Source organism: Myotis lucifugus, unplaced genomic scaffold (genome assembly GCF_000147115.1).
Source record: "Myotis lucifugus unplaced genomic scaffold, Myoluc2.0 scaffold_448, whole genome shotgun sequence".
In the NCBI taxonomy this organism is placed as follows: Eukaryota; Metazoa; Chordata; class Mammalia; order Chiroptera; family Vespertilionidae; genus Myotis; species Myotis lucifugus.
Window position 1 is genome coordinate 137,981 of NW_005871496.1, and position 14,689 is coordinate 152,669.

Sequence of the window (14,689 nt, forward strand, 5' to 3'; positions counted from 1 at the left end):
ACAATTGGTTCATGGATTGTTCTTTGGGTAGCTCTGTTTAGAGCAGTGTTTCTCAAATTCTAACGTGCACACCAATGGCCCAGGGGTCTTGCTAAAGTGCAGATGCTGGTCTAGCAGCTCTGGGATGGGGCCCAGGATTCTGCCTTTCCTGCTGATGCAGCTGGTCAGGGAACCCCGCTCTGAGTAGGAAGAACAGAGTTCAGACTCTTCAGGGGACCCAGCCTGTGTGGCGCTACTGAAGAGATCGCCAGTTTGGAATATTAACTCCTCACAGTGCTCATCTCCAAAGATCCTCTGGCTGGGGTGCACTCGTGTTCACCTGCATCGAAACACCCACGAGAGGGTCCCCATGGACGAGGAGAAACCAAGAGGCCCGGCAACAAGGAAGGCTCTGGCAGCAGCTTTTTAGTTGGTAGAGTTGGAGGGTGTTTTATTAAAAATACGAATAGTTAATCCTTACCGAGAGCTATGTAGTGCCAGGCTGTTCCAAGTGCATATGTTTGTTCATTAAATACTAATAGTAATCCTATTTTCCATTTGAGAAAGCCGAGGCAAGCTGAAATTAAGTGACTTGACTCAGGTGTCACCACTAAGGATTCAAACCAAGGCAGGCTGGCTCCAGAGCCCACACCTTAAATGCTGCTATTCTGCCATTCCAGTCAACAGCGCGTGGCATTCACACTGGGATCCATTTGCTACACGTGGCTCACCGGCTCAGGCCGGCTGCCGGCACTCACCATGGGGCTGGCCCACACTCATCGGGGGAGGGCTGCTACTGGGCTGTCTGAAGAGGTGGTTGTTGGGGTGGTTGGGGGGTGGGCTTGAAGGCTGAATCCTTAACCTTAAAAAACACACAAAACCAGGTAAATAAATCCCCAAGGTGCCACCAGAACCTTGAAGTGAGCTTCAGTCATAGGATCCACCTCAGCAGAAACTATGTTTTTAGTGCTGATAAGCCTCCAGGCTAGAAAAACATACAAGATCTGCCCACCACAGCCTCCTTACAACCTACCCACGAATTATGTTACTGGACTTTCCCGACAAAGAGGCAGAGCCTGCGGGCCTGTGTCTGGCTCCTGTATTAGATGTCACATGACTTTGTTCATGTGGCTGAGATAGTGAAGTGGCACAGGAAGCCAGGATGCCAGGGAGGCTGCTGGGATTTAAACTGGCTTCTCTGCTCTTCAAATAGTTTCTTCCAAGATGGAAGCTAAAGTCAGTCAGAATCTCCCCTATGAGTCAGGCTAGAGAGACAATGGCTTAGGCATGAAGCAAAGCGATGGATGCCTTACCTCTGCAGCTGGTGGGTGAGGAGGGCTGGCTGGCTTTCACATGCGGCCTGAAGAGGCGGGGAGGGCTGCGGAGGGCAGATGGAATCCTAAAACACGGGGAAGGTGGAGAAGGACTGTGAGCCCAAAGAGTAACGTGAGCTATTCTCAGGAAGGAAATGGAGAACTACCTGTCCCTGAGACTTAGGCTTTTGTGGCTCATGGAAAAGTCTGATTACCTTTACCCAAACATGCCAACCATAAACAGAACTCAACTCCATTCTGCCCTGCATGATCTCCTCCAAAATTCACAGGCAAACCAGTCATCCTGAGAGCACACTCCAAACCCGCTGGGAGAGTGGAGGGAGACCTACTTGAATCTGCTGCTGGAGAATCTGGTGGTGCTGCTCCTGCTGGTACAGCATGTGCTGCTGCTGGGTCTTCTCCAGGGCTCTCTCATCAATCTGCCCCCCATACAGCTTCCGCAGCTGCTCACACTCCTGAAGGGAAAGCAGTTTATATGGGCGGGATGTAGCCAGACCCACCCCAGGCAGTGACGTGAGCAGGTGCACATCTGCCCAAAGATCTCACAGCAGAAAGAGCCAGGCGAGAACAGTGCCCTTGAGCGCTCACCCCATCCCATAGGTATTTATGTACTCAATGTGTATATATTCACACCCTGCTCTGCATGAACCAATGCAAACACCAAGGATGGGCTGTGCACAAGTGGAAGTGTCCAGTGTGAAATCTGTGTACAAAGAATAAGCCACTCAAAGTGTGGTCATGAGAAGGCAGAAAGGAAACTGGCCTGTGGACGCCTTCCTTCCTCTGAGAGCACCATTCTGTACCAACTGGAGATTGTGCCAGGTGGCAGCCATGCCAAGCAAGCTCCCACAAGACCCAGTGCCCATTCCAAGAGGAATGCCAGGGCTGCTTCCAAGTACTTTCCCTGGTGCTTCCCACTGAAACCCAAGCCCAGAATAAAGTCCTCTCCAGTGAACTACAGGACAGGAGGGGCAGACAGTCCCTTCATGGGGCAAGCGAGGCTGATGCTGGGGAAAGCTGTACCTAACAAGCAAGCAAAGAGCAGGAGGCTATGGCTCTGGACCTAGCCAGCGGCAGTACTGCTGACAGGAGGGCAGAAGCGGTCTCTGCTGCCATGCTTCTCCAGCGATGTCCACATCTCTCCATTACCTGCTGCAACTGTTTGATGCTGCTGTTGTTGCCCATTTTTTCCAGGTGGGCTTTAAAGGCCTGGATGCTGGCAGCCCCGTCTGAGAACCGGCGCACAGGGGAGAACCGCTCCGTAGGGAGGTGCAGGGTGTTGGAGTCCTTGTAGGTAGAGCTGAATACAGGGGAAGAGAAGGTCAAGGCTAGGACCTGGGTTCTGAGCAAATCACCTGGGGATGTGTTCCCACGACGAGCACCAAGATGATGCTGCCATGTGGGCCCCAGCCTGTTCCCTTTCCCAGGGTCCAGGTCCGTCTTCCGTTCCCACTTACCATAGGCTGGCGTCACTGCCAGAGGGGAGGCCCTATCCTGGGATCAAACACACCCAGTTCTTATCACTACGCCAGGAAGGAGAGAAGAGCTGCGAGTGATCCCGAAGGCCAAGCTGCGAGGAACTCTTCTGGTTTAGCATCCTATCTCTATCTAGTGCCTTTAGAAACCTGAGTGACGCAAAGCTGCCCCTGAGCAGTAAGGAAGGAAACTACAGTCAGCTTTGTGGTCCACGGTCAGGCCTGGAAACCATAGGTTCTGTGCTAGAAAATGGGGGCAGCTTTGACGTCTCCCCAGATGGAAACAGCACATTTTTAAGGAATGTGGCCCTGAAGGATGCACATGCCTGGCCAGCGCACACAAGGCTAGTTACTGTGAAACGCACTGCTCAGAGCAACCGCACCTCCCGCCTCCTAAGGAAAGAGCACCCGTGTGGATTACCTTCAAAATCCACTGACCCATCAGAGCACAGTCAGAACCGTACAGGAAGAACAGCTATTGATAAGGAATGCCTGAGACAGCACCAGGGCTAGAGGCTAACACCTGTACCTGTTACTGAACCAGAAAGAGATGTTTGTGGGGAAGCAGATAAAAGACTGCCCAAGCAGCATTCCAACAGCCACGGAAGGGTTAGGGTTCATGTCCAGGGCAGGGATGGCAGCACAGTGAACTCGGGGTGAAATGAGGCACCACCTGCCCAGGTACTCATTCTGGACTGAAGCAGAACCCAGGCTAAGGAAGCAGGTTAACAAGCAAGTTCAAATGCAGTGCCACAGGGACGGGGAGGAGTCCCGTGACTGTGCAGAGAGGTCAAGAGTTCCGGCAGCAGGTGAACGCCCTTGACCCCCTTCTAGTGATGACTTCTGTTTCGGACTCTGCCTGAAGCCTGCACAGCAGTGCGCTAATGAAACGAGCCGCATGGATGTTTGTTTCAGTAACACAGAGACAAAGGCTTTGGGCAGACACACTCTGGAAACGGCAATCCTGAAGGCTGTGTTCAGGGGCATTCCCTCCATCCTTCCCAGTTCTGTTTCTACTTCAGGTGTTTGGAGTTAAAGCAAGCCAATACTATGTCCTCCTAAAATGTTTCTCTTACGCTTTCAATATTAGTGACAATGGACACATTTCTGATTCACTCAGAAAGCTGTGTTCTTCAATTCAGTCCATCTGCACAATCCCCGTTCTCTCCATCGAAGCCACCTCCCAGGGCCAGGCGGCTCCTGGCTCTTCCAGAAGCGCAGGCTGTGGACACCGACCAGCAGGTCAGCCCAGCAGAGGTGCCAGGGAAGCAGTCTGGCTGTGCTGCTCACTTGGAAGCACGAATAGGACCAACGGCGCTGTTTTGATCAGGAATCCCATTCAAACCCACACCGCTTCCCTCAGGCTCCGTTCCCACTATACTTCCAAACCGGGACTGGTTCACCCCCTGCATGAAATCCAGCTTGTGCCAGGTTTTTAAAAAGAATTACACTCAGAAACTTAAAAAATTCTAAATTACACACTTTCAAGTTAAAAAGGTCGATCAGACTCCTCTTTCGTCTCAATGTGGCTTTTCATCTATTATCCCCCAGAGGAAAAAGATGCTGTTCGTGATTTTCTCCAGAAGAATAAGGGAAATTCAATAACTATCTAGGCCACCCATTCTAAGTGTTTTATGCCCTTGAAAAGTTCCCATTTCCCCCTGAAGACTAATTTCAGTCTCTTGTGTTGCCATATTTTCACAGTATCCCCATCAAGGCATGCTGAGTTTGCATAAATGTCCCACCTCACACAATCTGCCACTCATAAAGCATTCATTTCAACTCAGACTGGCTTGACCACAGGAAACCTGACGGCAGGCAGGCAGATCCCAGCAGGGGAGGCCTATGTGGTCCTCCTTTATAACAAAAGCAAACAGGACCCAGTCTGTGGTAAAGGTGACTAGGGAGGCGTGCCAATCTTCATGTTTCTCTGATAACAATACCTCCAGAGGAGCACTTTGAAGTAAACAAGGGTGCCAAAGGGCTCAGCTAAACAACAGACCCCGATGAGGCTGCAGAATTCATTGTCAGGTAGGGAGGAGGGGAAGACAGAAACAAGGAGAAACACAGGTGGAGGGTCTGTTAGGTAAGTGTGGAGCTCAGGGTCATGAAGAAATCGTAGGAAATTTACGGGGTGGAAAGGCAGCTCTCTAACAATCACTCAAGTACAAGGTAGGTCCTGAGAGATTTTCCTTAGGAAAATACTTCCTGTGTCATAGGAGTTTCTTTTGAGAATCATCATTCCTGCTACTCCTAACAGACTATTTTTTTACTAAGCTATCCGCGGTCATTTGCAAAAGCTTATCTCCCTTCTTTCAGAGTTCCAACGTGGCACTCGTCATGTCTCAGCCTGCTCAGAGTTCACCTGTCTCTGCTGATTACATCAATGCCCAATGGGGAACTAGTCACAACGAAAACACTGTCAAGCTTGCCAGTGTGAACTGGCTGCAAGATGTAATAGCAGCACAGTTATAAACTTAATTTCCTTGAAATCTGACTGCTTTTCAACCTTCCCAAGTAAGAATGCTTTTCACTGTCCTCTCAAAAAGATGATAATAAAATAAGTTCTAGGAATTTAGGGTGGCTTTGAGAGTGTGATCCATGAGTTTGGGTATGTTCTCAGCTAAGGTTTTTGGCCATCAAGGTATTCACAGAAGACAATCACCCTAATCTAGCCAAGTGCCATTCCTCTTGCTTGCAGGCTTACTTGGATTCAATTTTGTCAAGTTTTCTTGGCCAGCTATGGTTAAGTTTCTTTTTATTTTTTCAAGAGAATGAGCTATCCATGTGACAGAGCCTCAGTAAAGACCTTGCCATCAGAATACTGCCTGAATGACTGCTTGAAGAGGATGTAGTGCCTGCGCTACCACTCACAAAGGGCCGTGTCCTCCTCCATATCCTGGCTCACTGCTCAGTGGTAACATGGTAAGAAATGCTCATTCTTTTGAGGGCAATGTGTTATTAAAGGTCAAGTCTATTAATATGGCTACACATCCTCTTATTTCCAGGTGGCCCTCTGAGAGCTTCACCTTCTTGCAGGTTTCAAGTTCAATTTCATCTGTGAGTCAACATCTAGAATCACAAGAATCAATGCAGACAATACACGTGCCTACGAGGCAATGGGAAAGAAGAATCCTATGTTGCTCTGTGCACTGCTTAGTGCACGGAGCCGAGAAGACGTAGTTCAGGATGCTATTTAAAACCTTGATGCCAGTCACCAACACTAGCCAGAAGGGTGCCTGTCCGATGAGCCTCAAGGAGCTCAGATAGCTCATGTGGCTACTCACCGATGCTGATCAGGTACCAGGTGAGGGGGCCAGACCCGGGGACGGAAAGGCTGCTGTCCTAGCTGCCGTTGTAGGTCCGGTGGGATTTCGGCCGTAGGGTTGGTCATGGCCAGTGTATGCCTTTTGGACCTATTTGCCAAGTACCTGCAACAAGCAGGAGCACATTTCATAGTAAAAAAAACAGCCAGGACTATTCCTCAGCAAGAAGCATCAGAAGTTAATGTAAAGCACTCCGGGTGGAATCGTGCCGGAGCTCTGAAAGGGCTCCACGGCGAACAGATCCCAGCGGGAGGAGTGAGGCACGTCCACCGCCAGCAGAAGCTGCTGACCGCTGGCGTGGCGGACCTGGGGCCTGCGAGCAGCCATGGAAGAGGTGAGCAGAGGCAGCTATAGAGAAGAATGATTTTCCTTCCACTCCACAGAAGAATCTTTCCCCTACTTATTAATTTTATTCTTCTTTTCCCCTCCAAGTTTCAAAAAATATAAGAGAAAATAAGCACTGAGGACCGTTCCTAGAGATGAGCCAAGGGAGATATTCAGAAGGTCCCCATGTCTCCGACCCCTGGTCCGCAGGTTTTGAGCCGGTCCTCACTCTAAGTCTCAGAAAACATAGCTTTCTATGCAGGGAGAGCAAACTCAAACCTCCCTTCCCCGGGCCCCAGACTGTATGCCAGCCATCAGAGAAGAGACTGATATTGTTCCCTGGGAATCAACCTCTCTAGAGGACAAGAAGTGAAACCACAAGAAATGCTTAGAATTCATTTTGTGGGAAAAATGCAAGACAAGAAAACAGAAGTTTCAAAAGCGGAAGAGTTGACGAGCTGCTGCCTTTAATCTGAAGATACTGGTCCCCTTCATCTGGTTAAGCATTATTCCTTTTTGTCTCAAAACAAACGGGCATATTATCCTTTAAATGTTGGTCTAAAGAAGAAAAAAAGGTGGGGCAGAAGGAAGTGAGTCCAAGAGGAAGACATAAAATGAAACACTGCCGTCTAATTAAAGCAGCCAGGCAGTTACGTTTCCTAGTTTCTCTTACCACACCAGCAGGACCCATTTACAATTTCACATACTGTTATCAGCAAACTACAGAAACAGCAAAATCAAGAGGGAAAAAAGTTACAACTGTCCTTCTACTGGCTAAGCTGTGGGAGGAGCTGACCCGCTTGCCAACACCCCTGTTCTCCTCTCCCTCCACAGGGACGGGCTTCTGTTAGAACCGCACTCTCAGGAGCCAGCAACCATCAGGCTCTTAAAAAGTGCTCTTGTTTCATTCCTAACTACTTCGCCCACTTAAGATAAAACAGTTAACAGACTATAATTAATGGTATGTAAACTTGCAAAAGAGTAAGCCATTAGTGGTTTAATATCCATTTGATAAAGACACCTAAAGTTCCCCCAAGAGCCCATGAAAACTATTTTATTTTCAACTTCCCTCAAGGGCAAAACATATAATCTTGAGGAACACCTGTATTTCTGGGAAAATACATGCTGAATTCTGGTCAAACCCCGCTCCCCAGAAAATAAGAATGACAACTCCCACAAGGGGGCATGGGTGGAGCTGAGGGCCATGGCTAATGGAACTGAGGTAAATGAACAGCACAGTGTGCCTGATGGTCACTGCTGTTTTCTGTGGATTAGGCATCGCTCAACAAGGTTCTGCAAACCATACATGTTTGCATCTGTCACTGGCCCGAACCGCATATTCTTTTCAAGCGAACAGTACCAGAGGTATTCATTCTCCCAGAAAGGAGGAGTCCAGGCCAGAGGTCCATGGCTAGCCTAGCTAGGATCACTATCATACCAAATCTCCGATTCCTGTTCGGTAAACGGTCCAGGGCAGGTAGGAGCAGGCGTAGTGCCTTGTGAACACTATGAGCTGCAATATGAAGGCAGGTGACAAGGAAGGTCGGAGGGAGGAGAGGAGCGTTCTTATGGTTCTTGCTGTCACTCGGGACTTCCAATGGCGTTTACAGAAATGAAATTTTCTGGGGAGTCTTCTGTTCCTTCTAGGTGGGAGGAACATGCCACCTGGCTTGAGCAGAGACCACACAAATGCTGAAGCTACACTGTACCCTCCTTGGGCAGAGGCGACCTTTCGCTGGTTGCAGGTGAGCCTGCCAGACGCCACATTACCTCTGCACAGCTTCCTGATCGGGCTCCCCGTCCGAGCTCTCCTCGTCCACAGGGGTAACTGCTGGCACTGCCTGACAGAGACAGAAAGGACAGGCTCAGGCTCTGCTGCTTCTCAATAGCTCTCATTCCGGAAACTGCCTAGGGAGTGGTCTTCCATTCGTTTTCTTACTCACACAACGTTTCATAGGACCCCTGGGCTACACACAACTTTCAGATACCTTTCTATTTTTCCATTTTCACCTTGTTCAGGTGATTTTACTTTGGATTTCTTCCTCTAATTCATCTTCATTCATTGATTTATTTAACCAACAAACAGAATGCCTACTACGTTCCAGGATAAAATGTAGTTCTGGCCCTCACTTTACAGTCTAGTGCAGGACAGAGACAAGTACACAGACAATTTCAAAACAGCAGGACCAAGTCCTCCCTGGGGTACTTGGGAGCGGAGGAAGGTGTCTTGGAGGAGGTGACATTCACCTGAGACCTGACAAGTGAACAGGAGCCAAGGAAAGGGGGAAGGAGTCACAAGCCTTTGAGGTCCTAGGTTCAGAGAAAGGAGAAAGCCTGCGGGTGCTTGGGAACCTGAGGATACAGCAGAAGCTGTGTACCTGGCTAAGAGGTGACCTAGGGTGCGTATTCTGCTATTTCCAGAGTTTAGGTGTCTTTAACTCCAGAAAGGCATGAGGGTCTTTTAAAAGTACATTTTAGTACATAATGTAATTGTGCAGTTGCAATTCAATGCTTTCTTTAAAAAAATCTTCATATAAGGATATGTTCTTATTGATTTGAGAGAGAGAGAGAAACATTGATTGATCAGTTGCCTCCCATACATGCCTCAACAGGGATCAAACTCACAACCTAGGTATGCGCTCTGACTGGGAATTGAACCTGTAACCTTTTAGTGCACGGAAAGACGTTCCCACCAACTGAGCGACTTGGCCAGGGCCGCGATTCCACGCTTTAAGTAGCTGTGACCCACCACCACTGTATGTGAAATGAGAGCCTCCACAGCATGCATTCCTGTGGCTCTCCCCACTGCTATGGACTGGACACCATGCATTCTTGACAGCTATGCACAGGGCTCACATAGTCACCAGGCCTCAGGCACTAGAGCAAAAATCATACTTAAAGTAGGAGCATTTTATGAAATGGATAATTATAAACCAAAACAAAAAATCTTTGGAGTAATTCTATTGTTTGAATGCTTCTAGGGTTTCCAGGTCCCTTCTTACAAGTTTATAAGGCTTGGAGTAACAGGACTGAGAAGGTGGCGGCTATGGGGGTGCAGGAGAGGAGCGCCGTGGCCAGGGATTCCTGGCGTTGCATACCACATTAAAACTTTATTTTGAGGAGGTGCAGTGGTAACCCACTGAAGGATTTCAAGGAGGGACATGATGTTCTAAGATCTGTATTTTAGAAAGCTCGTGCACGTTAGCCGCAGAGTGAAAAGTGGTGGTGGCAAGCCAGTTAGGAGGCCACTGTATTAATTTAGGCCAAGGATGACAGTGGTTTAAGGAAGGGCAGTGAAATGGACAGAAATAAGGCATTTACCTTACAGGCACTGGGAAATAATTTGATATGGGAAATGAGGGAGAGGAAGACTTAAAGATAAAGCCCACATTCCTGGCCTGTCTAATCAGGAGATGACAGTGTTTCCACGGTCACTCAGGACGAGACACAGGTTTAATGGGCAGGCCAAGGTCGTTTGGGGACATGCTGGACTAAAACTGTGAGTGTCTGTGGGACACCAACTAAATATGTGCAGTAGGCAGGCATGTATATCTATGCAGACGCATCCACAAGAGCATGCGGGACTGCAGAAGCACCTGGTAACAAAAATTATGGGAGTGGACAAGGCCACCCAGACAGGGTATGTAAAAAGAAATGGAAATAGAACCTAAGATAAAAGCCGGGGTTTCACCAATTTCAAGGAACAAGCACAAAGGAAAACTGAAAAGAACCAAAGAAAATATTTCAAAAAGAAAATGGTCAACAGTGACTAACACAGTTGGGAGGTCCAGAAAGACAAAAGTTAAAACTGTCCACTGGATTTACCAACAAAAGTTTGTTACTGATCTTTGCAAGAACAGCTCCAATGGGCAGAGCAAGTCCGTCCACCTCCCTCAAAGCTGTCCGCCTGGCCCTCACAGCCTCCCTGACCCTGCTCTCTCCGATGCATCTGCCACTTATCAGTCCCTGGGACTCACCCCAGCCCTTAATCACATGCGGCCTTGCACTATTCCAGTGGTTCAGCGAGGCCAGGAACTGTAAACATGATTCTTTCCTTTTCCAGACCTGTGCCAAGCCACAAACTTGTGGGACTAATCCATGACAAGGTAAGTACAGAAATTGAGCAAGATTTTAAAAATCTTAAAAATAGAAGGTAATATTTTAAAGAGTTATGGATATAATAAATATCCAATCTTATGGTACTACGAGATTGAATGAACAAATGAATGAATGAATGAATGAATGAATGAATGAATTTACCCAGGAGAGGAAAGTAACTGGAAATAAACAACCCAGGGCGAGGGGTGGGGGTAACAATCTTTTAATGTAACCGTCATATACAAGAGATGGGACTGAGGGATGCCAACTGACTAGGCTAGACCTTGGGAAAGCCAATCAAGTGCTAAACCCAAAAGGCAAGGCAGTGCTAATCAAAGGAGAAATGGTGCATAGAAGGTAATATTGGAAACCAACCTAAAGAGCAATTTATTACAGAGAAAACGGTTAGCATGTGCTGCCCTCTGGCCGAGAGGAGTTACCTGTGGGAAGGCGCCTCCAAACTGAGGGGTGGCAGACGCACTTAACTAGGTGTAAGTGGTCCGTGAGGATGAGGCTCTCTGGGAGCAGGCTTCAGTGTAGAAATTATTTGGTTAAGAAAAGAAGTTAGCCAAAAAATAAGACTGGAAAATTCTACTAGCCTGAGGAAAATGTGATTACATTGAACACCGTAAGTTTAGAGAAAGAGGAAATTCAGACATTTAGGTTGGAAAGCCTCTTTTTCCCACCCTATGCTCACAACCTCTTTATCAAAAATCTCGGAGAGAGTAAGCTGGGCTCTGTGCTGCTACTCACTGGTGTCATGGTGACAAGTGGGGAGGGTCCCCGTGGGCGCTTCAGCAGCTGCTGGGCATGTAGTTGGATGTTGGCTCCTCCATCTGAAGCCCGTCGGCCAAGGGGACCCATTCCATTTAGCAGCTGGAGGGGAGGCGGCTGTAACAGGGACTGCTCCTGTCGGGAGTAGAGTGGGAAGGACAGGTGGATGAGGCAGGGGGAGAGGAGGAGAGGAAAAGAAGTGACGTTAAGGACCCTTGGTTGTGATGGAGACTAGAGAAATCTTCCCTCACACCCAGATGCTTTCTTTCTCTACAAAGACACCCTTAAATCCTGGAAGGTCTCTCAGTCTCTTAAAGAAGTTGAAATGTGTTTCTTTTGGGCAAGCCCTCTCCCGTATCCAGGTACCTTGTACTCAAGCTGCCCAGTTGGTTGCAAATTTTGCGTGGGCAACAGGTTGTGCATGAAGTTCATGTTAGGGGCCACCTGAAGGAATGGAGCCTGCGGGTTGACTCCAGGAAAGCCAGGTAGGAGCTTCTGCAGATCGTCCATAACTTCCATGCTAAAAGAAACAGGATGACAGAGAAGTCTGGTTAATATTCTTTTAAGGTTTTTTGTTTTTAAAATATCTTTATTAAGAGTATGGCAGATACCTTTCTTTTATCCCCCCCAGTGAACCCCTTCTACCTGGTTCCTGCTCTGTCCCAGGCCTTAACCACCCTATTGTCTGTGTCCATAGGTAACGCACATATGCATATAAGATCTTCGATTAACCTCTTCCCACACCCCCCTCAACCCTTCCCTCTGAGATTTGTGGCCCCACCCCATAACAAAGAAACAGAATTTCCGGAGGATGAGGCCTAGAAATTAGGATTTTAAAAAAATTCCCAGGTGATTCTAATGTGCAGCCAAGGTTGAGAACCACTGTATTGGGTAGAGCTGTTATGTCTCCTGGAATTGGTAGAGTGGCCTTGTGTAGTAGGTGTTCTCTAGGGCCCAATGGCTCAGCCTACCCAGTCACCTGAGCTGGGCACTCTAGGTGCACCCTGTGTGGGCTGTGTGCACAGTCTTATTGTAGTTGAGCACTGAGAGGAACTGACCTCCAGGCCAATCAGCTGTGAGGACCAGCTGTGACTACAGTGGAAGAGCTGCTGTGCAGGAGACACCCTGTGGAACAGGACTTGCTTCAGTGGGGCTTGGTGCTCACTGAGTCAACCCCTTGAGTGTGTGGCTTGTGGATGCGTAGAGTTGTAATCTGCTATGGTCTGAAGCTGTCCACAGGGTGCACTGGCTCTGGGGCCTCCCGGGAGGTGCAAAGTCAGCCACTGCTTGGGCCACCCGGCAGGAGCTACAGAGGGATCTGCAGAGTTTTCCTATTTGTATTGGGTTTGGAGGTGCCCAGGTAAGGGCCAGCTGTGAAGGAAGGCAGGCTGGTGATAGTGCCAGGTCTTGGGTCTCTTACTGATAGATATGGGGCACAATGACACCAGTTGCTGCTTTTTTTTTGAGAGATTTTAGCAAAGTTTGAGCCAGGACAGGCCATTCATGTGGAAAAGCTGCTGAAAAGCTTGGGTAGGGCTGCAAATTGGATGGGGAGGGGTCTTAGGAATCACCAGGGTGGAGTGAACAGTGTCGGCCATGATGATGGAAACTGAGATATGGCTGCTCATTAGCTCTGTAACGGGGGAGGTCCCAGCATAGCAGCAATGACCCCTGAGAGCACCCTGGTCTGGGAGAAAGCCTCCTGCCAGTTCCTGACCCAATACCAGACAGTCCAATTCCTCCTCCTATGTCCCTGGATTCCCCCAAAGCTGCCACCTGGTGCTGGAGCTCAGAGGAAACAGGACCTTGTAAGTCAGTACAAAGGCTCTTTAAGAGGAACTGCTGGGTCTCCAGCAGCCTCTGTGTTAACTCAACCACCATCCTGGCTGGTTTTTACAGCCCAAAGTTAGGGGGACTTCTCTGCCCAGCTCTGGAGCCCTGGGTTGGGGGTTTGGTGTGGGGCTGGGACCCCCTGCTTCTTACAGGAGGCCTTGGAGACCTCTCCCAATTAAAAAAGGCCACAGCCTGTCCGGCACCTCTGCCCCTCCCAGCAGCCGTGATGTGCTTTCTTCTTTACTTCTCTAGTTGTAGGACTTCCATTCAGCTGGTTTGAATGATGGCTGTTGTCTTTTAGTTATAATTTTGATGTGGTTGTGGGAGGTGGTGAATACTGGTGTTTACCTATGCCGCCATCTTTTCTGGTTAATATTCTTACTCAAAAGTGTTATATCCCCAAACTGATGAAACGGATAAGTTCAGTATAATTTATTATATATTTTTCCACTTTCCCTGCAAATTTGTATTTCTCTCTAAGATCCCAAAGCAAGAAGTCCAATGTGTGGAACCTGGCTGCCTGCCACTTTACTGTTTGGAACTGGGGACTGCTATTCTTTATTGACCACTCATGTGAAACCAACAGCTCTGAGCCCTGAGGAAATACTGGCACTGGTCCAGCTCGGGCCTGCACAGTCTGGAGGTGAACAGCACATTTCTGGAGGACACAGGCCACCCACTAAAACCTGGCTGCCTGGAATAGCAACTCATTCACCAGGGAAAGAAGGCAATTCCTCCCGTCAGTGCTGGCAGCACAGACACGCCGCGATGTGCAAGGCTGTGATGCTCCTGCAGTGGGACTCACAGCACACTGTAAACCAAGAGGTCTTTCCACTAGCAGGGCGACACTGCGGACACAGCCTTTGGAGCCAGAATGTTCCCCTGCTGCCTGTGTGAATGTAGGCCCAGAATGAGAAATCTAAAGCAAGCCGATCAGCAGGCCTGGGGATCTTTTTCTGGAAATCACTCAGAGAAAAGAGGTATTTATAAAACAAAACAAACAAAAAAAACAAAACAACTAGCTTGACACCTAGTTGAGCTCTCAAGAGAACTCTCTGACACAACCTTCTCTTCTCTACTCAGTAGAGAGAATATCCAGAAAAGATGAGAGGGTATTTTTAATGTTGAGTCTTCAAATGTAGAACAAAAAAGGAGAGAGCCAGCCTTTAGGACATCTCCCAGGTGGGAGGGCATCAGGGACATATGGAAGGACTATTTTGGGAAAACACTTTGGATAACTGGTACTTATTCAGTGTGGTTTTTGATTTTTGTTTCCTTAATTTAATTTGTAACACAGATAAATCACACCATATCCTTTGTCCTCATTTCCAAGATGAGTCTTGCATTAGGACACGTAGCGACCATCTCTCGAAGCTGTCGGACGAACTGTGAGAGGCACTTTCACGTGACTTAGATCAGAAGACCTCAACCTTTGCAGACACAGAGACTATCATACTCTTCACCACAATGTTGCGATTCATTGGCATGATGGTGGCTACTGGCCCACCATCCACTAGGGCAGCGGTTCTCAACCTGTGGGTCGAGA

The 14,689-nt window shown here is 48.4% G+C and overlaps 1 protein-coding gene across 3 annotated transcripts in view; it reads right to left on the minus strand.

Moving 5' to 3' along the window:
- The window catches only part of SIK3 (SIK family kinase 3), a 142,943-nt gene that overhangs the window by 18,729 nt on the left and 109,525 nt on the right, over window positions 1-14,689 (minus strand). For all 3 annotated transcript variants that reach the window (XM_023744305.1, XM_023744306.1, XM_023744304.1), the window contains 8 exons: window positions 11,677-11,830; window positions 11,290-11,445; window positions 8,209-8,279; window positions 6,076-6,219; window positions 2,463-2,613; window positions 1,643-1,768; window positions 1,293-1,378; window positions 738-841 (listed from right to left, as the gene is read on the minus strand). In XM_023744305.1, the coding sequence (XP_023600073.1) occupies window positions 738-841; window positions 1,293-1,378; window positions 1,643-1,768; window positions 2,463-2,613; window positions 6,076-6,219; window positions 8,209-8,279; window positions 11,290-11,445; window positions 11,677-11,830 (992 nt within the window). The remainder of the gene's footprint in view (window positions 1-737; window positions 842-1,292; window positions 1,379-1,642; window positions 1,769-2,462; window positions 2,614-6,075; window positions 6,220-8,208; window positions 8,280-11,289; window positions 11,446-11,676; window positions 11,831-14,689) is intronic.